The sequence below is a fragment of the Malaclemys terrapin genome, chromosome 1 (genome assembly GCF_027887155.1).
Source record: "Malaclemys terrapin pileata isolate rMalTer1 chromosome 1, rMalTer1.hap1, whole genome shotgun sequence".
Taxonomy (NCBI): domain Eukaryota; kingdom Metazoa; phylum Chordata; order Testudines; family Emydidae; genus Malaclemys; species Malaclemys terrapin.
The window spans coordinates 61,974,226-62,001,190 of record NC_071505.1 but is presented as its reverse complement, the minus strand read 5'-3'; the positions used below and the strand labels follow the sequence as shown (position 1 = coordinate 62,001,190).

Sequence of the window (26,965 nt, the reverse complement as noted above, 5' to 3'; positions counted from 1 at the left end):
AGATATTGTATTGTAACTAAATGAACTACAAATGCAGTCTAACGATCAGTCTTAAATATGTTGCACAATGGGAATTGTGCCTGAGTAAGGACTGAGCCCTGATTCAGCAAGGTATTTAAGTACATGCACAACATCTTTAAGCTTGTGTTTCAGTGGACCTGCTCATGTACTTAAAGTTGTGCATGGATTTAAGTACCTTGCTGAATTGAGGCCTGAAGGATTTGACCCTGTATGTTTAAAAATTGCTTTCCCTTTGCAAGAACACACTTATTTTGCATAATTGTAAGAACATTTTTTACCCATTGTTTATTACAGCTTACTGCAGCTTCCTGTCTCACTCTCTTTCTCACAGCCAGTTCTGTTCCCTTCCAGCTCTTAGATTCCCTCAGATTCTTTATAGACCAGATGCAGCCCACTGGGAGCACCTGCTGTGGCACAGGGACCTACTTCAGTTACAGCGGCCAGCCATCCTGTGACAAGTATTTATATTTTCACACTGTTTATGAAATATTGCTAGGGTTGAGCATTTTCTAGTAGCTAATGAGTGGCTGATCAGTTACAATCCCAAGGTAAAACTAAAGGGTCCACAACTCCAACCAAACTGATCATTAACTGCAAGGAAACGCTTGACCTAGAGGTTATTATTGCTAAAATTTGCATACTCCTGCTGCTTGATTCAGGAAAAGCATAAATCTTCATAAATATTATTTAAGAGATGGGATATCCAGACAATTGGAAAGCTCATGGCCATGTAAGACCATTACACAAATTATTATAATACATGGACTTGTTTTAGTGAAAACTGCATGACAATGAAGTCAGCATCTCTGTAACCTTTTTTCCTAAACTAGTAGTTATTTGTGGGAAGGATACAAAAGACTACATATATTTTATCTTAGATTTCCATATTGCCAGCCTACGAATTAAAAAATCATGAGTCAGGCCTCAAAATATCATGAAATTAGTTTTAAATCATAAGATTAAAAAAACATTCATTGTATTTGTCTTCTGACTTCTAACCCTTTAGAGTGCACTTGGGTCAAGTTTCCAAGCTACCACAAAGGCTATCAACTCACTTTTTAAAAAAATGAAAAGCTGAATTTCTCATGTCAGCACTTGACTCCTGGAGCTGGCCCTTTGAGAGAAACACTAAAATCACAAGATTTGAAATTAAACTGAGAGATGACAACACTAATATTTGCATTTTTAATTTATTAGAAATGAATGAATAATTCATAACAAATAATTTTTACGCAAATTTCGCCTCTTGTAATGTTTGTGATACCTCTGTGAACAGATCCTGGTTTTCTCAAATTTTTTTATTATTCAAAATTATTTGGTAAAATCCTTTATAGAAGTAATTTATTCTATAGCTTGCTTTTTGAAATTCAATCTCTGTTCTTAGTTGTGATTGGCTCCTTAAATCCTATAGTAATTTTTCCCATTTCCTTATTGGATAAATTTTGTACTCATCACAAGCATATTTTTGAGGGGGTACTTTCAGAAAATGCATTTAAAATTCACCTTCTAGTAGTAGTAGAGTCAACAAGCTTTCCATTCACTTTCAGCAAACATCTGTGTTAATAAAACATAGCTGAATAAATTTCTGCAAAGATAAACACAAAATATGGTGGAAGATAGCTGGAGCAAATTTGTTTAAAAATTAAAAATAAAACCATAGAAAATGGTTTGCAATATTTGCCCAGATTTATTATCTCTAATAATTGTCTTTTTGGAATTACATGTGCACTGATATTTTCTCTTTCTTACATTTAAAAAGCTAATAAAATGGAAAAAATTGACACACCCACTCTAAGCAAATTTCTTCCAGCAGTTAATTGTTGGATGTGAAAATTAAAGCAGTGCTGTAATTAAACTGGTTTCAAAAAGTATTTACTCTAGTGCCCTCTAGCGCTGAGTACCAAAATAGCAGGCATAAAGTTAACACAAATGTGTACTCTTCTTTCATTTGTTCTTCAATTTAAAACAAAACTATCCAAAATGAAATGACATGAAAGACGCAGCTTAGTTTTAGTTATTTGTAATGCGAAGGAAGCTTGAGTTAATTCCCAGTGAAGTCTGTTGTTTCTTACTTGAATTAATAACATTACAGAGGCAACATTTTCAATTCACTACGCTATAGAAGTGATTATGCCCTTTCTAGATGATTTACAGAACAGTGAAGAGAACTCTGATACAACTATCCTGGCCAGAAAATTCAATTTGGATATAAGAAAGGATAGTTACTACTGGCGGATCGATGAATACCCCTTAAGGTGGTGGATTTAAATGCTAAAATAGGACTTACATTTTAATAGGCGCAGAATAAACTGGTTAACTGGAAGACTAGTCTTCATGAAGGCTAAATTCTGAGACTTCCCTGCTAAATAAACCCTGGATCCTGTTTCCTCTTAGGATTCAAATGTGGATGGGGGATGAGTGGAGTCAAGCCAAAGGAGGTGAAGTGCCAAAAGATCCACACAGGAAAGTAAACGTGCACGTAAAATAGGTGATGAAATTTGTATGTTATATTTAAAATATGATGGTGAAAGAGCTAGTAGTGCAGATCCCATTGGTGATCATTCACTAGACTCCTCATGTAAAGCACTGGGAATTTAATTAGATCAGGCCCCTTATTAGGGTATGTCTACATTGCAATTAGACACCCACGGCTGGCCCGTGCCAGCTAACTCGTGATTGCAGGGCTTGGGCTAAGGGGCTGTTTAATTGTGATGTAGACGTTTCGGGCTCGGGCTGCAGCCCCAGCTCTGGGACCCTCACCCTCCCAGGGTCCTAAAGCCTGTGCTGAAAGTCTACAATGCATTTAAACAACCCCCTTAGCACAAGCCCCTTAGACCAAGTTAGCTAGCATGGGCCAGCAGCGGGTTTTTAATTGCAGTGTAGACTTACCCTAAAAATTCACTGTGAACTTCCACTACACAGGCAGCAGAGTGGGGTGGGTGGGTGAGGAATAGAGGGGGCAACAGAAGGGAATAGACAGACTAGAAAGACCAGGTCCACACACCCCACCCCATCCCAACCTGACCAGCATTGTGATAGTGCTCCATACTGTAATGTTTTGTATGCACTCAGGCCTCTAGTTTCTCAGGAGAGAAGGTGCAGCACTATGTATTAATAGCATAAGCACGTAGCTCAGTCTGAGTCTGCACACACTTCTAGAAACATTGAATTCACACTGGGTTTGGCGGCTTAACCTATTTATCAGCATAATCATTCTCACGCTAACACTACATCACTTCATTTGGTAAGTCACTCATATCCTAGCAAACTAATAACTACTCCTTTACATACACCACTGGTCCACAGCTTCTTCTCCAGATAACGCTGTTGACGGCCACTTCTCATTTTGCACCCTGAAGCACACGGCCAAAGTGAGTGTTGATGAGGAAAGTGCTTTGTTTAATATTACAACTGCACCTTTATTGGCTTCCTATTCCATCCAAATTGTTACAAGACATATAAAGAATAAATCTTGCCAAGCAAATTTGGAGGTTTTTTTTAGTGGAGAAAGGGAAAAAAGATATCTACAAGGATACCACAGGGACTGGTGTTGTCTAATCTTATTAACATCTTATTTAAATTATCTGAAAGCAGGAGTAAAAAACCCTATTAATGAAATTTGCTGATGGTATTAAACTGGAAGGAGTTATGAATACTAATCAGTACAGAGAAATTATGTAAAGTAGTTTAGAAAGATTAGAAGTGTGAGCACAAAACAAAATAATTTCCCCCTAGAAAATATAGCTGGAGAAAACTAACCCAGTACAGGGATAGCAAAGGGAAGAGGAAATAAATGGAAAGCAGTAACACTGAATGAGGATTGCATTTCTCTCTCCCCTCTGATATTGCACTTTGGGAGTCACGTGATGCAGTCTCATTCAAAGGATTTGTACCACAATATAAAAAATTACAGACATGCTCTGAATAAAAAGAAACATGTAAAACAAATGCAGAAAATATTTTTTAAAGGAAACTGAACCTTAAAGAACACGCTTATTGTAATCAAATAATCATAAAATTGTATATTTTCACTAACAGTCTATGTATACTTATCTGAACATTAGAGGTGGACGTTACTCAATGAATATTAAGAGCATTCAGATCAGTAGGGCTGAATTTTCCAAATCAGACAAATAAGTGTACCTGAAAAGATTGCACATGGACATATTTCATATATTTGCAATTAGATTGTAAAGTCCTTAGGGAATGGCCACTGTTTTTTACTTGTCTGTAATCTGTTGAAGTACCATTTACATCTATAGCACTGCATAATAATAAATAATATTAATAATTAATAATTAATAAATAACTACTACAACAAAATGGAAATTACATGTGCATCTGAACACTAGATAAGAGAATTAAATAAGTGTACCATAGCCTATCACTTTTTACAATTATAACTATAGAAAGCAACAAAGAGTCCTGTGGCACCTTATAGACTAAGCATAAGCTTTCGTGGGTGAATACGCACTTCGTCAGACGCATGTATTCACCCACGAAAGCTTATGCTCCAATATGTCTGTTAGTCTATAAGGTTCCACAGGACTCTTTGTCGCTTTTTACAGATCCAGACTAACACGGCTACCCCTCTGATACTTAACTATAGAAAGTAATTAGAGTAGAACCTAAGCATTACAAACACCAGAGTTATGAACTGACCCGTCAACCACACATCTCATTTGGAAGTGGAAGTATGCAATCAGGCAGCAGCAGAGACAAAAAAAAAAAAAAAATACAGTACAGTGCTGTGTTAAATATAAACTACTAAAAAAATAAAGGAAAAGTTACAAAAAAAAAGATTTGACAAGGTAAGGAAACTGTTTTTCTGCTTGTTTCATTTAAATTAAGATGGTTAAAAGAAGCATTTTTCTTCTGCCTAATAAAGTTTCAAAGCTGTATTAAGTCAGTGTTCAGTTGTAAACTTTTGAAAGAACAACCATAATGTTTTGTTCAGAATTATAAACATTTCAGAGTTATGAACAACCTCCATACCTGAGGTGTCTATACTTCTCTGAGGTTCTAGTGTATTCTAAATTTGTTCCCTACAAGGGAAAATAATCAGAATGCAATACTTTGTTTTGACAAGAGTAGAGTAATCTACTGACACCATTTATTTCTTTGTTTCCCAGCTACGTAGTCTTACAAATAGTAGGTCAGATTCCGCTACCTTTACTCCAATAGAGTAGCCCAGTTTAAGTCAATAGGACTTTGTGGAGGGAGTGCTACTCAATATAAGCAAGGGTGCTACTCCATATAATCTGGTGTAGTATTAGGATAAAAGCTTTAATTCACAAATAACTATAAAGTAAACATAGAAAAAATTGATATTCTTATTGCATTCTTTTAGTAGCTCTATGCCCTCATTAGGTATCAGGGGGCTCTGTTGGTCAAGTAAACGTATTTTGGATAGGTAGTTAAAAACAGGCTTTCCTTTTATCCTGTCAGTTTTCATGTTATTTTAACTTTAGTTTTTATAGAAGTTTAAACCTTCATAAATGTATTTTTATGGTGCATTCATTTAAAAGGATGTCATTATGTTTCTATACTTGTTTCAGTTTATTGTGCAGAACATGTATTCTTACATGTCTGTACCTTTAACATGGATTTATTTGATTGGGTTCCAATGACCTGACCCAAAATCTATTGAAATCAATGAAAATACTCTCATTGACTTCAGTGAGCTTTAGATGAGGCTCCAAAATTGCAATCCAAGCCAAAATTCATAAGCAAATTCCTGCTGGAGGTAAAGTGTAACTTTTTGCTGCTGATTGTGAGAAAGATCAGGGTAGTTTAAAGATTGGCTAATGACTTCTCATTTCCTTCTCATGAAAGCTTTTTCAGATGTACACAGAACCGCTAAGCTTTAAGCATTCCCTTTAGTTGAAAGCTTAGGGCATGGCTACACTTGCAGATGTAGAGCGCTGTGAGTTAAACCAGCCCTCGGAGACCACAGCAGGGAAAGCGCTGTCGGGTGTTCACACTGTCAGCTTCAAGCGCAGTGGCGTGGCCACATTTGCAGTACTTGCAGCAGCATTGGTAGCGGTGCATTATGGGCAGCTATCCCACAGAGCACCTCTTCCCATTCTGGCGCTGTGGCTTGTAGGAAGGGGGCAGGAGGGTGCGGGGCATTCTGGATCCTGTCCCAATGCCCCGTGATGCATCGCTTCGCATTCCAGCAATCCCTGTGCTTCCATCCACATTTGGCACCATCTTTCAACTTTTTTTGTACTGCACGCTCTGTCTTCCCTTTCGGTCTGTGGGAATGGATCCTGAACTTGTGAGGAATATGCTGATGGGTCTCGCCAGCACGTCACGAATTGCAGTCGAGTTACTCCTTAAGCTACAAAGTGACAGTGAGGAGTCCGACGATGATGTTGACTCACGTACCGCATATAAACACAAAATTGTTTGTGGCTTTCACGGACATGCTCAGCACAGTGGAACGTTGCTTTTGGGCTTGGGAAACAAGCACTGAGTGGTGGGATCACATCGTCATGCAAGTCTGGGATGACGAGCAGTGGCTGCAGAACTTTCGGATGAGGAAAGACACTTTCATGGGACTGCGTGTTGAGCTTGCCCCCACCCTGCGGCACAAGGACACGAGATTGAGAGCTGCCCTTCTGATGGAGAAGCGGATGGCTATTGCAATCTGGAAGTTGGCAACTCCAGATAGCTATCGATCGGTCACTAACCAGTTTGGAGTGGGAAAGTCAACCGCTGGAATTGCGTTGATGTAAGTTTGCAGGGCCGTTAATTGCATCCTGCTCAGAAGAACCATGACTCTGGGCAACGTGTGTGACATTGTGGCTGGCTTTGCACAAATGGGTTTCCCTAACTGTGGAGGGGCAATAGATGGGATGCATATTCCAATTCTGGCACCAGACCACCTAGCCTCCGAGTACATAAATTGGAAGGGGTATTTCTCTATGGTTCTCCAGGCACTTGTGGATCACCATGGGTGTTTCATAGACATTAACGCAGGCTGGTCTGGAAGGGTGCATGATGCATGCATCTTTCGGAACACTGGCCTGTTCAGTAAGCTGCCAGCCGGGACTTTCTTCCCAGACCAGAAGATCACCATAGGGGAAGTCGAAATGCCCATTGTGATCATTGGAGACCCCGCTTACCCTTTAATGCCATGGCTCATGAAACCCTATACAGGGAGCCTTGACAGAAGCAAGGAGTGGTTCAACAACAGGCTGAGTTGGTGCAGAATGACTGTTGAATGTGCTTATGGCCATTTAAAGGGCTGCTGGTGCTGTCTGTATGGGAAGCTGGACCTGGCCGATGACATCCCCACGGTTATAGCTGCATGCTGTACCCTCCATAACATTTGTTAAGGGAAGGGTGAAAGCTTCACTCAGGCATGGACCTCGGATGTTCGACACCTGGAGGCTGAATTTGAACAGCCAGGGAACAGGGCTATTAGAGGGGCCCAGCGCGGGGCTGCAAGGATTAGGGATGCCTTGAGGGAGCAATTTGAGGCTGAAAGCCACCAATAATGTTTGGTGCCCTGCACGGGAGTGAAGTGCAGTGGTTCCAATGCTAGTAGGCATCTGTGTTTGCTACATGTGATGCTCTGACTTGCAGTGCCTGTTGCTTTCCCAGGCTACGGTATCTGTTACTTAATGCAATAAAGAATATTTTCAAAGCCAAAAAATTCATTTATTGAAAAGAAACACAACTGCTTGGGAAATAGAAAGGGCACAACACATCTGTGCTGTGTGGGAGGAGGGAAGGGAGCAAGGTGGGGAGCGGGACAATCACAGATTTGCATATGTCCTGTTATCACACTCAGCCTTCCTGTCTGGAGTGCCGTGCAATGAGTGCTGCAATGGGTAAGGGTCGTAGTTTGCAGGTCTGGGTGGTGAAGCTACAGGTATTGGAGGCAGCTGATGGTGATAAGAACCCGGATGTTGGGAAAGTGGGTTGGCGGTGACATGGGGGCACAAGGGAAAGAGTTTTTGGACAAGGGCTGCAGGGAGGGGCGAGTGCAGATGTGCTCCGTCTGCATTGCTACGAGTGCCTGTATTGAGTCCACTTGGCACTCCATGATGCTTAGCGGCCGCTCCGTGCTTTGGTGCTGGCGATCCGTATTCTGCTGGCGCAGCCTCCTTTCAGTCTCCTGCCACTCCTGCACTTTTTGATTTTCATTAAGGGTCCTCTTTGCTTCTTCGCGGATGCTTCCTGATTCTTTGGAGTCTTTCGGACGTTGATAACAAGGACGGCTGGGACCTCAAGGTTGCATCTGTAAAGCCAAAATGCAACACTTAACAGAGGCAGCATTGTTCACACCAGACAGAGCAATGATTCGACCATACTTAAAGACAAGTACAGTGTACACAATAGCAGAAATTGTCCATCCCAAAGGGAGCGCACATAACCCACAGGAGCCCCAAAATGGTGAGTAAACACAGGGGCAAGGGGGACTGATTGTTTCACGGCCGTACTGTCCTCTGGGGTTCTGTGCCTTGGGGAGAGCCAACAGCTGCAGAGGGCCCCTATACTGAACACTGTCCCCACATTTTCCACAAGATGAGTTCATCCTGGAAGATATCTCGCTGCTGAGGGTGACCTGGGAAGCAAGGGAAGGTCTTCTACTACAATGCTAATGTACTCAGTGCTTTTTTTGCCTCTGTCTTCATGAACAAGGTCAGCTCCCAGACTACTGCAATGGGCAGCACACTATGGGGAGGAGGTGACCAGCCCTCTGTGGAGAAAGAAGTGGTTCAGGACTATTTAGGAAAGCTGGATGAACACAAGTCCATGGGGCTGGATGCACTGCATCCGAGGGTGCTATGGGAGTTGGCGGATGTGATTGCAGAGCCATTGGCCATTAACTTTGAAAACTCATGGCGATCGGGGAGGTCCTAGATGACTGGAAAAAGGCTAATGTAGTGCCCATCTTTTAAAAAGGGAAGGAGGAGGATCTGGGGAACTACAGGCCAGTCAGCCTCACCTCAGTACCTGGAAAAATCATGGAGCAGGACCTCAAGGAATCAATTTTGAAGCACTTACAGGAGAGGAAAGTGATCAGGAACAGTCAGCATGGATTCACCAAGGGCAAGTCATGCCTGACTAATCTAATTCCCTTCTATGACGAGATAACTGGCTCCGTGGATGCGGGGAAAGTAGTGGATGTGTTATTCCTTGACTTTAGCAAAGCTTTTGATACGGTCTCCCACAGTATTCTTGCTGGCAAGTTAAAGAAGTATGGGCTGGATGAATGGACTATAAGGTAGATAGAAAGCTGGGTAGATCGTTGGGCTCAATGGGTAGTGATCAATGGCTCCATGTCTAGTTGGCAGCTGATATCAAGCGGAGTGCCCCAAGGGTTGGTCCTGGGGCCGGTTTTGTTCAATATCTTCATTAATGATCTGGAGGATGGAGTGGATTGCACCCTCAGCAAGTTTGCAGATGACACTAAACTGGGAGGAGTGGTAGATACGCTGGAGGGTAGGGATAGGATACTGAGGGGCCTAGACAAATTAGAGGATTGGGCCAAAAGAAATCTGATGAGATTCAACAAGAACAAGTGCAGAGTCCTGCACTTAGGATGGAAGAATCCCATGCACTGCTATAGACTAGGGACCGAATGGCTAGGCAGCAGTTCTGCAGAAAAGGATCTAGGGGTTATAGTGGACGAGAAGCTGGATATGAGTCAACAGTGTGCCCTTGTTGCCAGGAAGGCTAACGGCATTTTGGGCTGTATAAGTAAGAGCATTGCCAGCAGATCGAGGGATATGATCATTCCCCTCTATTTGGCATTGGTGAGGCCTCATCTGGAGTACGGTGTCCAGTTTTGGGCCCCACACTACAAGAAGGATGTGGAAAAATTGGAAAGAGTTCAGTGGAGGGCAACAAAAATTATTAGGGGGCTGGACCACATGACTTATAAGGAGAGGCTGAGGGAACTGGGATTATTTAGTCTGCAGAAGAGAAGAATGAGGGGGGATTTGATAGTTGCTTCCAAATACCTGAAAGGGGCTTCCAAAGATGATGGATTTAGACTGTTCTCAGTGGTACCAGATGACAGAACAAGGAGTAATGGTCTCAAGTTGCAATGTGGGAGGTTTAGGTTGGATATTAGGAAAAACTTTTTCACTAGGAGGGTGGTGAAGCACTGGAATGGGTTATCCAGGGAGATGGTGGAATCTCCTTCCTTAGAGGTTTTTAAGGTCAAGCTTGACAAAGCCCTGGCTGGGATGATTTAGTTGGGGATTGGTCCTGCTTTGAGCGGGGGGTTGGACTAGATGACCTCCTGAGGTCCCTTCCAACCCTCATATTCTATGATTCTATGAATGTGGCTTCCGCCCTGGCCCTTGTGCAGCTTGCCTGTGTGCAGCAATGGTCCCCCGGCCCGTCATGGCACAATGGCGCGGATATGTTAGCCTTACTGGGACAAGTAACCTGCCAAGGAACCTGCGCAAACCAATTGCCCAGCTTCTGCATGAGACCTTTGAAGAGATCACTGAGGCTGATTACCCCAATGTGAGAGAGCACATCAACACCCTATTCCGCATCTAGGCATGTATGCAGCCCTAACCTTGCAACCCTCCTCGCCCCAAGAGCCCGCACTGAACAACTACCTTCCCAAAATAAAGCCACTTACCGGGCACCTCCTCTGCTCTTTGATCTTCCCCAAGCACCATCTGCTGCAACTGGCTACCTTCCTCCTGGCTTGAAAACAGCTCCTGGCTGCATGCATCTAGAGATTCCGGGCTTTCCCCATCCTCCTTAGCACCCTCACGCCCGCTTTCCTCCTCCTGCCTTGTTGAACTCTGAAGCATCCATGGTGGTCTTTGCAGTGAAGGTGGGGTCGCCCTCAAGTATCGCGTCCAGCTCTTTGTAGAAACAGCAGGTCGTGGGGGAAGCACCAAAGCAGCGTTTTGCCTCCTGCACTTTGTGGTAGGCATTCCGTAGCTCCTTCACTTTAACCCTGCACTGCAGTGCGTCCTGCTCATGGTCCCTTTCCATCACGTCCCTTGATATCTGTCCGAAGGTATCGCAATTCCTACGGCTGGAGCAGCTGGGACTGGACAGCTTCCTCCCCCCAAACACTGATGAGGTCCAGCAACTCACCATTGCTCCATACTGGGGCTCGCTTGGTGCGTGGAGACATGGTCACCTGGAAAGTTTCACTGATACACTCCATGCCTGGCTGAGCAAACAGGAAGGGGATTTTTAAAATTCCCAGAGAATTTAAAGGGCGAGTCTGACGGTTGGTCACCTGAGGGCAGGGCAGTAGAGTTCAAAGTGATGACCAGCGTAGCTAGAACAGGCATTGTGGGACACTTCTGGAGGCCAATCAGAGCACATTAATAGACCAGGAAGTCCATACTGGCGCCGCAGCGCTCCAGCCAGGGCGGAGCAAGCATTATGCTTTTTGCGGAGGTGGATTACCAGGGGCGCGCCAGCCGCGGAGTCCGGGCACTCTATGTGCCTTGTCAGTGTGGACACCTCAGGAGTTAGGGCACCCGGGGATGACTTAATGCGCTCTAACTTACAAGTGTAGCCAAGCCCTTAGAATAAAATTCTTACAAGACTCAATTTGGGTTAGAACAGACCCGTATAAATCTCACTGATATGTGTGCCCCTGTTTGAACATTTTATAATAGTTTCAGAACAAGTGGGATTCAATTCCCACCCATCCCCCACCACTTAAACTGTTGTATTTTATACTCCTGGGGGAATTCTGCGCCACCACACAGGCACAGAATTCATGTTGTATGCAGATTTCTTTGCTTCCCTGCAGAAAAATGACTTCTATGGGGAAGCAAAGGGAAGATGCAAGAGTGGTCACTCCTCCCCGGCAGCTTGGAGCAGCTGGCAGAGACATAAATTAGCGTGAGGGTGGGGGAGAGTGCATGCATGTGTGGGGAGATGTCAGTCACCGTAGGGGGAGGAAGCAGGGCTGGGCGTGCATACAAGTGAGCGAATGAAAGAGACTCTGTCCCTCTGGCTTGCTATAGTGGTGCACCCGGTATGCCCTCCACCTCCATTCATTGTACTGTAGTTTAAATAAATTACCAAAATAATTGAAAATGAGGTGATTATATTGCATTATTTTGACTAATAAAATGTGCAGAATTTTGCAGAATTTTAAAATATTGTGTGCAGAACTTTACATTTTTTTGGCGCAGGATTTTTAATTTTTTGGACAAAATTCCCTTAGGAGTAATTTTATATGTTTTCCAGAAGAAACCATGCACTGGGGCCCCTGTTACTACAAACAAGCCTAAATTTTGCTTTCCTTCCGTAGCGCCAGAGGAACTGCCATACAAGATCAGACCTATGTAGACTCTAATCCACTATCCTGTCTCTGACAGTGGCCAGCATTCAGGAACACAACCACAATTTTCCTAAGGAGGGGCCCAGAGCTCTCCCTCATCTCACCTGCACCCAGTCCCTCCACAAGCTCCTTTTGCACTCAGCCCCCCAGTTTCCCCTTCTGCACAAACACATAATGCATTTTAAAAAGGAAACCAGAACCTTAAACAGTGCATTCTCCTAGTCTAACATATTTTAAAATGTTATATATTGATGAATAAACTAAGTGCACTTAAAGCATTAGCAGCAGCAGTTAATCAATATATGTGAACAGTGTCTAGAACCTATTGTTTTAGTTGTGCAGCAAGTGCCTAGAGGATTTGTGCTGTAAATTGTAATGTAAAGATTGAGAATTGAAAGCCCTTATTGCTGACTTTCCTAATGTAATGCAGGCCAGCTCTGATTCTATTCCAGACTTTACCAAACGTTTTCTTGAAACAAATCAATCAATCTCATTGTGGCAATTTCTTCCTAAAAAAAGGTTGCTCTCTTTCTGAGCCCTCCTCAAGAAATGGTATATTGGTTCTGATTTCTCCAACATCCAAGCAAAAAATTAGTAAGATAGCTATAGAGAATTTTCACTGATCAATAGGCAGTAGATTAGAAATCTCCAAAAATGTTTTTACAGTTAATTTATTTTTTTAAAAACAAAATGACTTCATATAGTACTCCTCTCCCTCTCTCTCTTCAAGGTCAGCAACTGGGGGCAGGCTGATCTACAGGGCCTCTGAATCAGGAGCAGGAGCCTAATTATATACACCCTGATATATCTTTTTACATGTGATATTATCAAATTTATGCCTTTTGAATATCAAGGCCTACCATCATCATGTGACACAATTAACTTGTTTCTTCTCGCTTAAGTTAACAATAAAGTCAAACCCAAGGGAAGTATTGGGACTGGAAATAAATGGGATTTGGAGTAGGCCCACCCAAGTGTGATGTACCATATTAGGAGCAGGGTGGGAATATGCCACTTGCTTAGATAGGGGGGAAAACTGGTTGGTCTGTTAAATATGTGTATATGGAGATTGTATAATGTCTCTTTAAAGAATAACTGTTGTAATGATTGTTTTGTTTCTGATATTTACATGGCAAGGATCTGTAAACTTGTTAAAACTTCCTAAATAAATAGGGTTTTTTTGTTTTTAAAGTGTTCGGGAATCATCAAAGGCTAGTTTGGTGATCATGGGTGGAGGAAGGAACCCTGTTTGAAATTCTGGCCCCATTGAAGTCAATGGTAAAATTCTAACAGACTTCAATGGAGCCCACATTTCACTTCTCTTGTAAAACACGAATTCTAGTACAATTCTTATTACGTTTCTAATGTCTAAATAGGATTATGAATTGTGTCAGTTCCTTTGCAACAGAAACTGATAGGATCTCCTCAGGGCTGGCTCTACCATTTTTGCCGCCCAAGCAAAAAAAAAAAAAAACACCACTCGGACTGCTGCCGCCCAAACTGCCGAAGCAGGAAAAAAAAAAAAAAAAAACCGCTCGTACTGCTGCCGCCAGAACTGCCGAAGCACACACACAAAAAAAAGCCGCCCAGACTGTGCCGCCCCAAGAATGGACGGAATGCCACCCCTTAGCATGTGCCACCTCAGGCACGTGCTTGCTCCGCTGGTGCCTGGAGCCGGCCCTGGTTCTCCTTCAAATTTTTTTCAACCTCTGGTGTGTTAAAATGTGCCTGGGTCCTACAAAACGATCAGGGAATACCACTTATAAAAATACTGTGCTGATTTTAGTGTTTATTCTTTTGTGTTAGGGTACAACATTCTCCAATATTTCTTTATGTGCCATCTTTCCAGTAACACCACAGGCTTTGTGATCATCAGCACAAGGAACTGATGGAGAATGATACCCAGGGCATTTCTGACAGCATATGCACCTTTAAGGCAAAAGTAATAAAAATACATATAAAATTAATGCAGAAAACTAAGCCTTATTCCAGTAAAACTACTGGATGTAGGGGGAGGGGAGAGAGAAAAACACATTGGAGTTTACTGTTTTATATGCCTGGACCTCAGACTCCTCCTCCTTCCTCCTCATAAATCGTAGACAATCTTACATTTCGGTGGCACTGAGTAAAAGAGACCTGCATAATCATTTTGACATATAAATGACCTGACTAAATTTTTCAGTAATATGTCTATTGTTACCTTCTTAATTGGTTTGTGTATGTACACAAGAATATTATTTAACATAAAAAGCATCATATGTAAAGTTTAAACTTATCTTCTGAGAGTGCTATTTAGACATTATTATTATTTGGTACTACTGTATACTTTAAGAGGACGGGAAGATTAGGGTTGAAATTCTGGCCTCAGTGAAGTCAGTGGGAATTTTGCCATTAACTTCAATAGAGCCACTGACTCATTTGACATAAAGCTCTAAATAGTCTTCAGATTCAATGACATTCAGTCACTGCTGAGCTGGGCTGGATTTCAAGTGGCAAACAGAAATTAAAGATTGTATCTCATTACCAAACCAAGTCCTCTTCTAACTTGCTTCCCATTTTGTAAGACCAGCTAGTTTGACATAGTGGGTCAAGGTCCTCAGCAAATTCTCTCTTCATCTAGCATTCCGACATTTTAGCACTAAATGAATGGATGTTAAAATTTAAATTGATTGATCTTTGAGACAGAAGTTCCTGACTCAGAGTGCCTAAGTACACATATGTGAGAGAGACAAAGAATTAAACCTAACCCCATAAAAAGGGAAACCAAATATTGTAGAAATGAAAGTTAATAAGATTGAATTATAAAGCTGTAGTAGTATCCTGCATGTAAGCAATCCTGACCAATACACTATATGTACCTCCAAATAATTTCTACAGTTGTGTCCATAAGGACCTATTACAGGATGCCCAAGAGCAAAGAATACTATATTGAAAAAGTTTTCTCAATAAAGTAAACATACTTTCAGCTTTAGTTTCTCTTCTTAGCAGGGGAAAAAAAGAAAAGATAATTGTCTTAATCACAGCATCAGACTTACCAGCAGACTTCCAGAGAAGCTTGAATTTCCTTCTTCTTGAGCTGCTCAGTGATTTTGAGAACCAGTAAAAAAACTGTGCTATCCTTCTTATGGTTTTGCTAAAATCATTTCTTATTGCCATAGCTAAAAGTACTCTGTAGTTACATCAAGAATAACAGAAATATGCAGACGGGATGAGAAAGGAAAGCCCATGAATACCCACATATAATATGCTAGATGTGAACTGAGACTCAGCCAGTATGTCTCGAGACCACCTGTTAGTCCTAAATCCCCTCCCTCTCAGTCATTCAGTTGGATGTCCTTTAGACCTCCCTCCTTAAAACAAGCAACAGCAGCTATATTAATAGATGTTTTGGCTAAAGAAAGAATAATGCTTCAGGGCTGATGAAGAATCCTAACCTGGTGCTGTCTTTTCAATAATTTCAAAAAAATAAACTGTATTCCATAGAAAGACTTTTTAAAATCCCTTTATGCCCTCTAGCTGCCATGTCTAGCTTTCAAACTGAAACTAATGTCAGATAACTGTATGATAATTGTCCTCGCAAGAGCTCTTTTTGAGACAAAAGGATTTTCCTCTAAACGGTGCCATATGGATGGCTTCTTGTAAAATTATTTTATGAAGCTTCTTTGCATTAAAAAAAGAGATTTCTATAGATGAACACTATTTTTTTAAAAACCCCAACAGTATAAAGAATTATAAAGCAAAGTCAAAGTAATTTAAGAGTCCATTTGTTTATTGCTATCTAGTTTTCTAAGGTTTTTATGTGGCATCTCACTGCTATGTGCTTTCAAACAAGACATGAATTTAAATATAGCCAGAGATGCAATATACTAATATATGCACCCATGCACTAATATACAAACACACAGCATCTGTTCTTGCATGTATTTTTTAAACTGTATGAACATTTACATTTCCAAATTTTGGTATGTTTTCCTCGAATTATGTTACATCTTTCAATTCAGCTCCTCATATCCTATTTGACTTTTTTCTGCTAAGCCCAAATGTTACAGCATATTGAAAATCAACACTAACTAAATTATTGAACACAGATCCTTTCAGACAAAAATTTTAAAATGCAGTAAGCAAGTGTTTTAAGTTCACAAAACTTCAGTAAATAGAGCTCATGTGTACTCCTATAGGCTAAAATATGTCAAATATTTAACTCCATTTTATACATCAGGCATTTTTAACACACTGCCCTTTCTTAGACACAAGCTAGATAGATTGCATTTCCTTTGGTCAATATGGCTCTGAAAAAGAAAACATTTCCATTTATACCAGATCTGTCACAATTTTTCAGTCAGTGTCAATTAAAGTGGAGGAGCCAGGACTCCAACTGAGAGAGCTGTCTATTGTTCTAGTTGCACACATGCGTGCCATCAGGCATCTAGTAACAAAGTGACAGTTTTAGCACAAATGGGTCACCAGTTCAGAAAATGCAAGAACCAGAGTTAAAGACCCATTAGATAACTTGTTTCTCTCATCAGATGAAATAATTTTGAGTTAAATAAACAGGATTTGTCAATTACTGGATAAATGAATAATCAATAATTATGTCACTGAAAACGGAATCTAAAAACCTATGAAAATCATACCACTGATTTTGGTCTGGCTGGAGAATCTTGCCTGCATGCTCGGGGTTCTACTGATCGCCATATTTGGGGTTGGGAAGGAATTTTCCTCCAGGGTAGATTGGCAGAGGCCCTGGAGGTTTTTCGCCTTCCTCCGCAGCATGGGGCGGGGGTCGCTAGCTGGAGGATTCTCTGTGACTTGAAGTCCTTAAATCACAGGATTTGGGGACTTCAACAGCTGAGTCAAGGGAAAGGAGGTGGGTCAGCTTTTGTGGCCTGCATCATGCGGGAGGTCAGACTAGATGATCATACTGGTCCCTTCTGACCTTAAAGTCTATGAGTCTATGAGTTTTACATCTTGATTAAGAGTCCACTCAGAAATCAATGTTTTAAAACTAATACTTCAATGTAAAGGCTTTACTGTTACTGCTAGCAGGAGGCTCAGAAGACAGGGATATTTGTTCATCTAAAAAAATAAAAACATTAACATTATTTTTGTTAGTACTAGTATTTTACTAGTCATTTTAAAAATTCAGTATAAAAAAATCAAAACATATCATCTCAATGAAGTAGTAAAATGGCTTTACTGATAAGAATGACAACTGAGAAGTTTTACATTTTACAATTTTCAATATCTTAATAAAACATATATATTACTTATGGCAGATAGTGTCCAGTCTGTCAGATAGCAATTTTAGTTGCTAAATAAACCTTAATGATTTTAATTCTTAGTGTTCTGTAGTTATATTCATAAATGGAGGTTACTTATCTGTACCTGCAGGTTCTTCGAGATTTGTGGTCTCTATTTGTATTCCACACCATACTCCTGAGACTGGAGATTTGTAGCAAGTAGTGTCTGTTTGGTCCTCACCTGTACAGTTGCCCTGCTTGTGCTCTGAACAGTGGGCATAAAAAACAGTGTGGGCCGACATCTCTCCAGTTCTTTCTTCTATCACTAATCAGATAAGATCCAAAGCGGAGGGGAAGGAGGATGAGTAGTATAATAAAGATAGAGACCACACATCACAGAGAACCTCTAGTTATGGGTAAGTAACCTCTCATTCTTCTTTGAGTACTGGTCTCTATGAGTATTCCACACATGGATATTCAAACAGGAGGAAGGTGTGAGGCTGTAGTTGGTACGGATGTCTGTAATACTGCTGTCCCCAGCTGCATCTGCAGAAGAGTCTTGGACTATGGCATCCTGCTTCAGAAAGGTGTGGATGGAGCTCCAGGAAGCTGCCTTACAAATGTCCAACATCAGTACTTCTCAAAGAGATGCAGTTGAGGTTGTTTGTGCTCTTGTAGAGTGGGCCCTCTCCCCATTGCGAAGGGGAGGGCAGAGAACATGTGACACTGATAACAAAGTATGATGCATCCAGAAATGCACTTAGAAAGTCTGGGGACAGATAATGCTTGGTCCTTGTGAAAAAGCTCCGCTATAGTGAAAAAGAGGCTTGTGTTTTCCTAGCCATTTTTGTTCTTTGCAGATAAATGGCCAAGACCTTTCTGACATCAAGGGAGTGCCATCTCTTCTCCTCACTGGATTCGGAAGCATGAGGTTTTGGGAAGAATACCAGTAAATGATAGGTTTTAGAGTAGCAGCCATGTTAGTCTGTATCCGCAAAAAAAACAGGAGTACTTGTGGCACCTTGGAGACTAACGAATTTATTTGAGCATAAGCTTTCGTGGGCTACAGCCTACTTCATCGGATGCATACAGCTAGCTTTTCCAGATTACTGCAATTAATAAAGGTCCATTATTACTTTTCCATGATTTTCCATGTCTTGTCCACAACTCAGCCACAATTATTTGACAATCATCCTGAGATTCAAGTAGGCCCTTACCCTTTCACTATTTATCCAGAACACAACTTCAACATAAGAGACTGCGAGAGCCCTGTAATGCTGGTAGACCAGGTGCCAGCTCATGCCAAGGCCCCTCAGTCTCAACTAAACATTGACAAATACATAGCTGGAACCACCCTGACTCACCTGTATGTTAGTATTGTTAAAATAGGCATTAGAGTTATATAAAATAAGGAATGCCTAACATAGTGAATGCTAATGGGAAGGGGGTAGGTTTAGCGGATAAAATAAAAAAAGAACAAGTTAAAAATCACTTAGAAAAGTTAGATGCCTGCAAGTCACCCGGGCCTGATGAAATGCATCCTAGAATACTCAAGGAGCTAATAGAGGAGGTATCTGAGCCTCTAGCTATTATCTTTGGAAAGTCATGGGAGACGGGAGAGATTCCAGAAGACTGGAAAAGGGCAAATATAGTGCCCATCTATAAAAAGGGAACTAAAAACAACCCAGGTAACTACAGACCAGTTAGTTTAACTTCTGTGCCAGGGAAGATAATGGAGCAAGTAATTAAGGAAATCATCTGCCAACACTTGGAAGGTGGTAAGGTGATAGGGAATAGCCAGCATGGATTTGTGAAGAACAAATCATGTCAAACCAATCTGATAGCTTTCTTTGATAGGATAACGAGCCTTGTGGATAAGGGTGAAGCGGTGGATGTGGTATACCTAGACTTTAGTAAGGCATTTGATACGGTCTCGCATGATATTCTTATCGATAAACTAGGCAAATACAAATTAGATGGGGCTACTATAAGGTGGGTGCATAACTGGCTGGATAATCGTACTCAGAGAGTTGTTATTAATGGTTCCCAATCCTGCTGGAAAGGAGTAACGAGTGGGGTACCGCAGGGGTCTGTTTTGGGACCGGCTCTGTTCAATATCTTCATCAACGACTTAGATATTGGCATAGAAAGTACGCTTATTAAGTTTGCGGATGATACCAAACTGGGAGGGATTGCAACTACTTTGGAGGACAGGGTCATAATTCAAAATGATCTGGACAAATTGGAGAAATGGTCTGAGTTAAACAGGATGAAGTTTAACAAAGACAAATGCAAAGTGCTCCACTTAGGAAGGAAAAATCAATTTCACACATACAGAATGGGAAAAGACTGTCTAGGAAGGAGTACGGCAGAAAGGGATCTAGGGGTTATAGTGGACCACAAGCTAAATATGAGTCAACAGTGTGATGCTGTTGCAAAAAAAGCAAACATGATTCTGGGATGCATTAACAGGTGTGTTGTGAGCAAGACACGAGAAGTCATTCTTCCGCTCTACTCTGCTCTGGTTAGGCCTCAGCTGGAGTATTGTGTCCAGTTCTGGGCGCCGCATTTTAAAAAAGATGTGGAGAAACTGGAAAGGGTCCAAAGAAGAGCAACAAGAATGATTAAAGGTCTTGAGAACATGACCTATGAAGGAAGGCTGAAAGAATTGGGTTTGTTTAGTTTGGAAAAGAGAAGACTGAGAGGGGACATGATAGCAGTTTTCAGGTATATAAAAGGGTGTCATAAGGAGGAGGGAGAGAACTTGTTCACCTTAGCCTCTAAGGATAGAACCAGAAACAATGGGTTTAAACTGCAGCAAGGGAGGTCTAGATTGGACATTAGGAAAAAGTTCCTAACTGTCAGGGTGGTTAAACACTGGAACAAATTGCCTAGGGAGGTTGTGGAATCTCCGTCTCTGGAGATATTTAAGGGTAGGTTAGATAAATGTCTACTAGGGATGGTCTAGGCAGTATTTGGTCCTGCCATGCGGGCAGGGGACTGGACTCGATGACCTCTCGAGGTCCCTTCCAGTCCTAGAATCTATGAATCTATGAATCTATGAAAATGTGCTTAGTGTTTAGACTTTAAGGAATGCTTGTAAATTGCGGCATGCATTAATCTCACTTACAATATCAGTATTCCATGTTATATGGTAATATTTGAGCATTTGCTCTGTAGCTGTAAATCACCAGACAGGAGAGATGAATTCATGAGTGTGCAGCCTAACAAAAGAAGGCCCATCAATACCAGATGAAGCATTGTCGAACGGAGGACAAAAGGCTTGGCTGTCCCCGCCCCATGAAAACGAGACCTACTGCAGGGCTGTTTCACTGCTGTGTAGACGTCTAGGCTCTGGCTGGAGCCCAAGCTCTAGGACCCTGCGAGATGGGAGAGTCCTAGAGTGCTGGCTCCAACCTGAGCCAACTCAACACAACACAGCAATGAAATAGCCCTGCAGCCCAAGACCCATCAGCCCGAATTGGCTGGCACAAGCCAGCTGCAGGTGTCTAGTTGCTATATACAGGTACCCATAGAGTTTGCTTATTACAGAAGCTTCTATTACCTTTTGAAACTTAAGACTGTAACTTATTTGTGTGTGTTTGTTTACCTGCTTCAGCCTTGTAAATAACTCTTATTTCCTTTTTCAAGTTAATAAATCTTTAGATAGTTTATAATAATAATAAAGTGTTGTAGCCATCTACCACAATGACAAGCTTCCCCACTTACCTATTTAATAGCTTTGCTAGATCTATTCACCTGGGCTGAAACAATAGAAATAAGACAGGTTCCAAGTCATGGGGAAGTTGTAAGTCCCCTCCTCCCACCCATGCAACATAAGAAACCCTCTTCTTGACTTGTCATCTTATGTTGCAGCACTACAGGATGATATCTACATTGCAACATCAAACTATTCTGACACAGATTCCTTACCAGAGCATAATTTCTTAACAGTAACAATCCTATGCCTGTCAAGCCTATGCAGTTGCTATAAAATAAACACTGAGATAAAGACTGTAAAAACTAAAGTTCCTCCATATTTGCTCAGCAAATTCCACCACAGCTGGTTCAGTTTCCACCTCAACTGTTCACCCACTCCTAACAGAAACTTTCTTCCAGCAAGTAGCTATATCTTTGTGCTTTAAAAAAAAAAAAAAAAAAAAAAAAAAAAAAATTCCCAGCAGCTACACACACACACACACACACACACACAAAGAGAAGGGATTAAAAATTAACCAGCAATCAGTAATCTATGACTCTTCCAGACTCTTGCTTCCATTTAACAGACTTTATAAATGGAAATCTACTGTATCTCCCTGCTTCTCAGTAACATAAAACAAGCTGTCCTAAAATTTAACAATTTATGCCTTTGTGAATAAATTGGCATAGCTCCAATGGTGGGATTTTTTGTTGGTTTTGTTTTATTTTTGTACTTTTATGTAGGTGTGAGATTAAAGGTTTTTCACACGTATTGGCCCCTGTGTTTACCACTGAAATACTAAGATTTCTCATTATTTAGATACCAGAAATGTAAATGTCACCCTGAAATAAAGAAAACAAGGACTAAGAAGGGAAAGGAGAAAAATGGCAGAAACCTTATAAAAATATTACATGAATTATAGTTATAAGCGAAAGACATAAAAAAGTGCTAAAACCAACTAACTTAAGATTGCACCGGACAATCATCCTGGTGCACCAAGATGCATTACTTGGTGTATCTAAATCACTGAGCACTGAACATCCTGCAGCTGTTCCATACACAATGCTCCTACTGACTTCAGTGGGAGTTACATAAGAAATGGTGCTTTTGGGATTAGGATGTAACCTGTTGTTAAAGTGCCAAAATATTGCCTTCATTTTTTGAGTCCAAAACTGGACAGAAAGCATGTAACGGGAAAGATGGGCTTAAGCCGCTTTGTTCTCTTTTATGAACCTATGCAACTTTTTCTGTGCATTACCTTTTTGTTCACCCATGGAAATTCTAGCATGTGATATGTTAATGCTGACCCATTCAAAGGAGCCATTTTGTCATGGGGGAAGGCAGAACAGTGAATAGCATGGATGTACCAGTCCTCCCTGCAGCTGGCCCACAGCAGTTGGAGAGACATAGTACCATGTCCTGGACTCTTTGGTGCACTGGGAATGCCATCGGGTCAACACCCTAAAGTTTTTCAAGTACGCCTTCTCCTGTGGGAAGGGATGATACCGCCAAAAGTGTTTAATACAACAGGATCTCTATAAATCCAATCAAAAAACAAATCTTTCAAGTTGAGGAAGGAATAAATATAATTTAGATATCCTGAGATACATTACTTATCATTATTATTATATCCTGAAAGACACTGCTAAAATAAAGACTTAAATAAAGAAGTGAGTCTCTACTGTATAGCTGTGTCCATGTCCAGTCCTGCCACTGTAGTAAACCAAAAATGATTTCAAGTACTCTGGCAGTGTGATCTAGTGCAGTGTTTCTCAACCTTTTTGATACCATGGACCAGCTTGCTGACTTCCTAAGGGCAATCTTAGGGACTGGCTCCAGTCCACAGACCAGTTGTTGAGAAACACTGATCTAGTGGACTCAGTCCAGGGCAGACAAACAGAAACTCAAGTTCTAGTCCTGATTCTAATGAACCTTGGTGAGTCTGGATGAGTCACTTAACCTCTTTTGTTTTTCCAATTTTCACTTCTGTAAAATGGGACTATATCTGCCTGGGATTCAAGGCAAGCCTCTCTACTCCCTTTCCTTCCTAACCTACTCCCTGCAGGATTAAACTCTTCAAGCCATCTGCTTGAGAGTCATAAATTCTCTAGATTTCCCCCAACCCAGGAGGAGCCTTCCTACTCCCTGCAATTCTCTAATTCCACTGCTGGCTTTTATGAAGGAAGAAAATCACACTGCAAAGTACAAATTTAACTCCAACCAGTTAATTTGTTATTTCATTATATAACATATTATGAATATACATGGGAAACAAGCAGTTGAGGTGTGAACACCAAGGGAGGAGAAACTGCTTCTGTAGTTGGATAGGCATTCACAGTCTTTGTTTAATCCTGATCTGATGGTGTCAAATTTGCAAAGGAACTGGAGCTCAGCAATTTCTCTTTGGAGTCTGGTCCTGAAGTTTTTTTGCTATAAGATGGCTACCTTTACATCTGCTATTGTGTGGCCAGGGAGGTTGAAGTGTTCTCCTACAGGTTTTTGAGTATTGCCATTCCTGATATCTGACTTGTGTCCATTTATCCTCTTGCGTAGTGACTGTCTAGTTTGGCCAATGTACATAGCAGAAGGGCATTGCTGGCACACGATGGCATATATAACATTGGTGGATGTGCAGGTGAATGAGCCAGTGATGTTGTAGCTGATCTGGTTAGGTCCTGTGATGGTGTTGCTGGTGTAGATATGTGGGCAGAGTTGGTATTGAGGTTTGTTGCATGGATTGGTTCCTGAGTTAGAATTGTTATGGTGCGGTGCGTGGTTGCTGGTGAGAATATGCTTAAGGTTGGTGGGCGAGGACTGGCCTGCCTCTCAAGGTCTGTGAAAGTGAGGGATCATTGTCCAGGATGGATCTACAACCCAGATGTAAAGGTAGCCATCTTACAGCAAAAAAACTTCAGGACCAGACTCCAAAGAGAAACTGCTGAGCTCCAGTTCATTTGCAAATTTGACACCATCAGATCAGGATTAAACAAAGACTGTGAATGGCTATCCAACTACAGAAGCAGTTTCTCCTCCCTTGGTGTTCACACCTCAACTGCTAGCAGAGCACCTCACCCTCCCTGATTGAACTAACCTCATTATCTCCATACTGATTTATACCTGCCTCTGGAAATTTCCATTACTTGCGTCTGATGAAGTGGGCATTCACCCACGAAAGCTTATGCTCCAATACTTCTGTTAGTCTTAAAGGTGCCACAGGACTCTCTGTTGCTTTTTACAGATTCAGACTAACATGGCGACCCCTCTGATAAGTGTCTTTGTGTACATTTCAATAATATTTGGGGCTTTTTTTCTTTTTTACTGTGCTATACAGTATAATACAGCTGATTTTGTATAACTCACAATGTAAATATAGAGGAGACGTTTGTTTACATTTTTGATAAGGTAAGTAACTTGGCATATGTGATTTATTTTGTATTCTTTGGTGTTTGAAATGTGGCGATGTCAAGACAGAATAGTGCTAATGCTGAAATGAAAATTAGAGAGGGTATATGTACGCTGATGTGGTTAAGTATGATGGTAATGGGCTAATTCTTGGGAAATTATATTGTGCTTCACATTGCAACTTTAACTTTCTTTAAGGTAGTTGTTGTAGATGTACTCTGTGTGTGTGTGTGTAGGTATGTAAAAATTAAATATGAATTAAACACAAAAAGCTGTTAATAGATTAAAAGAGAGGTTTATAATGGAAACAGCAAATTAATCTTAATTTTAGCCAGCTATCAGGTACTGTTGTCATAATAATAATTAATTATAAGTGACTGGTATTTGATTTGACAGTCAGCAAGAAAGGTCACTCTTGTAAGCAGTTACATTCTAGAATACAGAGGAAAATAAAGCCAAAGGCTAGGATTGGAGAGGGGATATTGAGCAGTCTTATCATATGATTTGACACACAGTATTAGACTCAGTGGATGATAGATCACCTTGCCTGTAGGCTTTGGTTTACTATGTGCCAAAATGAGTAGATTTCTCTTTAGGAGCTTGCACAGAGCTAACTACAAAGGGAACGGGGTCAAAGATAGAAAACAGAAAATATTACTGTGTTAACCATGAAGCCTATCACCTATCAATTAGAGATTATTGTTCTTATGTTATTGTATTCTAATTTGGTCAGTTTAAGACAAAATTTTAGTTTGAACCTACTTTACGTAGTGTAATGCTGTAAATATCCTTTTTTGAAGCTTGCATTTGGAGTTAGGGATTACAAGCTGTTTGCACTTCAAATGAATGGAATTTTCTATCCACAGGTAGAAAACAGAAGGATGTATCTTGTACCCTCTACTTTTTGACATAGTTTTGGCAGCTGTTAGAACATATTAACTGGAATTGGAAGACGAAAGAAAAACATACAAAGAGGTAATGCACAACCTATTTTTCATCACACTCCTTTCACTTCCTTCAAATCCCCCACCCCTAGGGTTACCATATTTCAGCAAGCAAAAAAGAGGATGGGAGGAGCCCCGCCCTAGCCCCTCCCACTTCCCGCCCCCCCAGAACCCCCAACCCTCCCCCCGTTCCTTGTCCCCTGACTGCCCCCTCCTGGGACCCCTGCCCCTAACTGCCCCCCAGGACTCCACTCCCTATCTAAGCCTCCCTGCCTCTTGTCCCCTGACTGCCCCAACCCTTATCCACACCCCCACCCCCAGACAGACCCCTGGGACTCCCACGCCCCATCCAACCACTCCCCACCCCCTGACAGCCCCCCCCCAGAACTCCCAACCCATCTAAACCCCTCTGCTCCCTGTCCCCTGACTTCTCTGATCCCTCTCCCCACTCCTGCCCCCTGACAGCTCCCCCCCAGAACTCCCAGCCCCCCACCCCCCCGCTCCTTGTCCCCTGACTGCCCCCTCCTGGGACCCCTGTTCCTAACTGCCCTCCAGAACCCCACCCCCTACCTAAGACTCCCTGTTCCTTGTCCCCTAACTGCCCCCTCCTAAGACCCCCCCAACTGCCCTCCAGGACCCTACCCCCTACCTGTACCCTGACTGCCCAAAACTTTCTCCACTCCCCCCAAAAAGCCCCCCCACCCGTTTCTTGACTGCCCCCTCCAGAACCTCCCTGCCCCCTGGCCCCCTTACCCTGCTGCTCAGAACAGGGTGTTGGGCTCTGTGCCAGCCGGACACGTGGCTGCGGTCCCCAGCACAACAAAACCCGGTCCCTGGCCCTGCACAGTGCTGCCGGACCGGGCTGCAGGGGAGAGCTGCCCTTGTATCAGCACAAAGTGCTCTCGCTCCCGTTTTGCTACGCTGCATGGCAGAAACCGCTCCCAGTTGCAAAAGGGGAGGGCTGCACTTTGTGCTGAGACACTTGCTCAGAATGCAGGGCGGAGCTCCTCTACAGCTGCTCCGGAGTCCAGCCCGGGACTTCCCTGCAGCCCTCCCAGCCGCTCGCTCTGCTCTGCCGGGGGAGGGGGGAAATCCCGGACATTTTGAGTGCTTTACAAATTCCCCCCGGACGCTATTTTTAGCACAAAAAGGAGGACATGTCCGGGTAAATCCGGACGAATGGTAACCCTACCCACCCCACACACACGCTCTCAGACTACTGTGCCTAAGATTCCATACACTCTGTGTTCTTTAGAGACACTAATGAGAAAAATCAAAAAGGTGTTTGTCAGTATTCAGAGTAAGCTAGGAAAAACTAAACTGTCTTACAGCCCAAAACTCCATCTAGACAAAAAAAAGGTGT

The 26,965-nt window shown here is 42.0% G+C and overlaps 1 protein-coding gene across 2 annotated transcripts in view; it reads right to left on the bottom strand.

Annotated features, from left to right (window-relative positions):
* Nucleotides 1-26,965, bottom strand: part of RASSF3 (Ras association domain family member 3) — a 159,424-nt gene that overhangs the window by 120,210 nt on the left and 12,249 nt on the right. The window contains exon 1 of one of the 2 annotated variants that reach the window (XM_054025599.1): nucleotides 15,352-15,487. The exons of the other annotated variant lie outside the window; for it this stretch is intronic. Within the exon in view, the coding sequence (XP_053881574.1) occupies nucleotides 15,352-15,472 (121 nt within the window). The 5' untranslated portion in view covers nucleotides 15,473-15,487. Of the gene's footprint in view, nucleotides 1-15,351; nucleotides 15,488-26,965 lie in introns of those variants that run through there. 2 annotated transcript variants of the gene reach the window in all.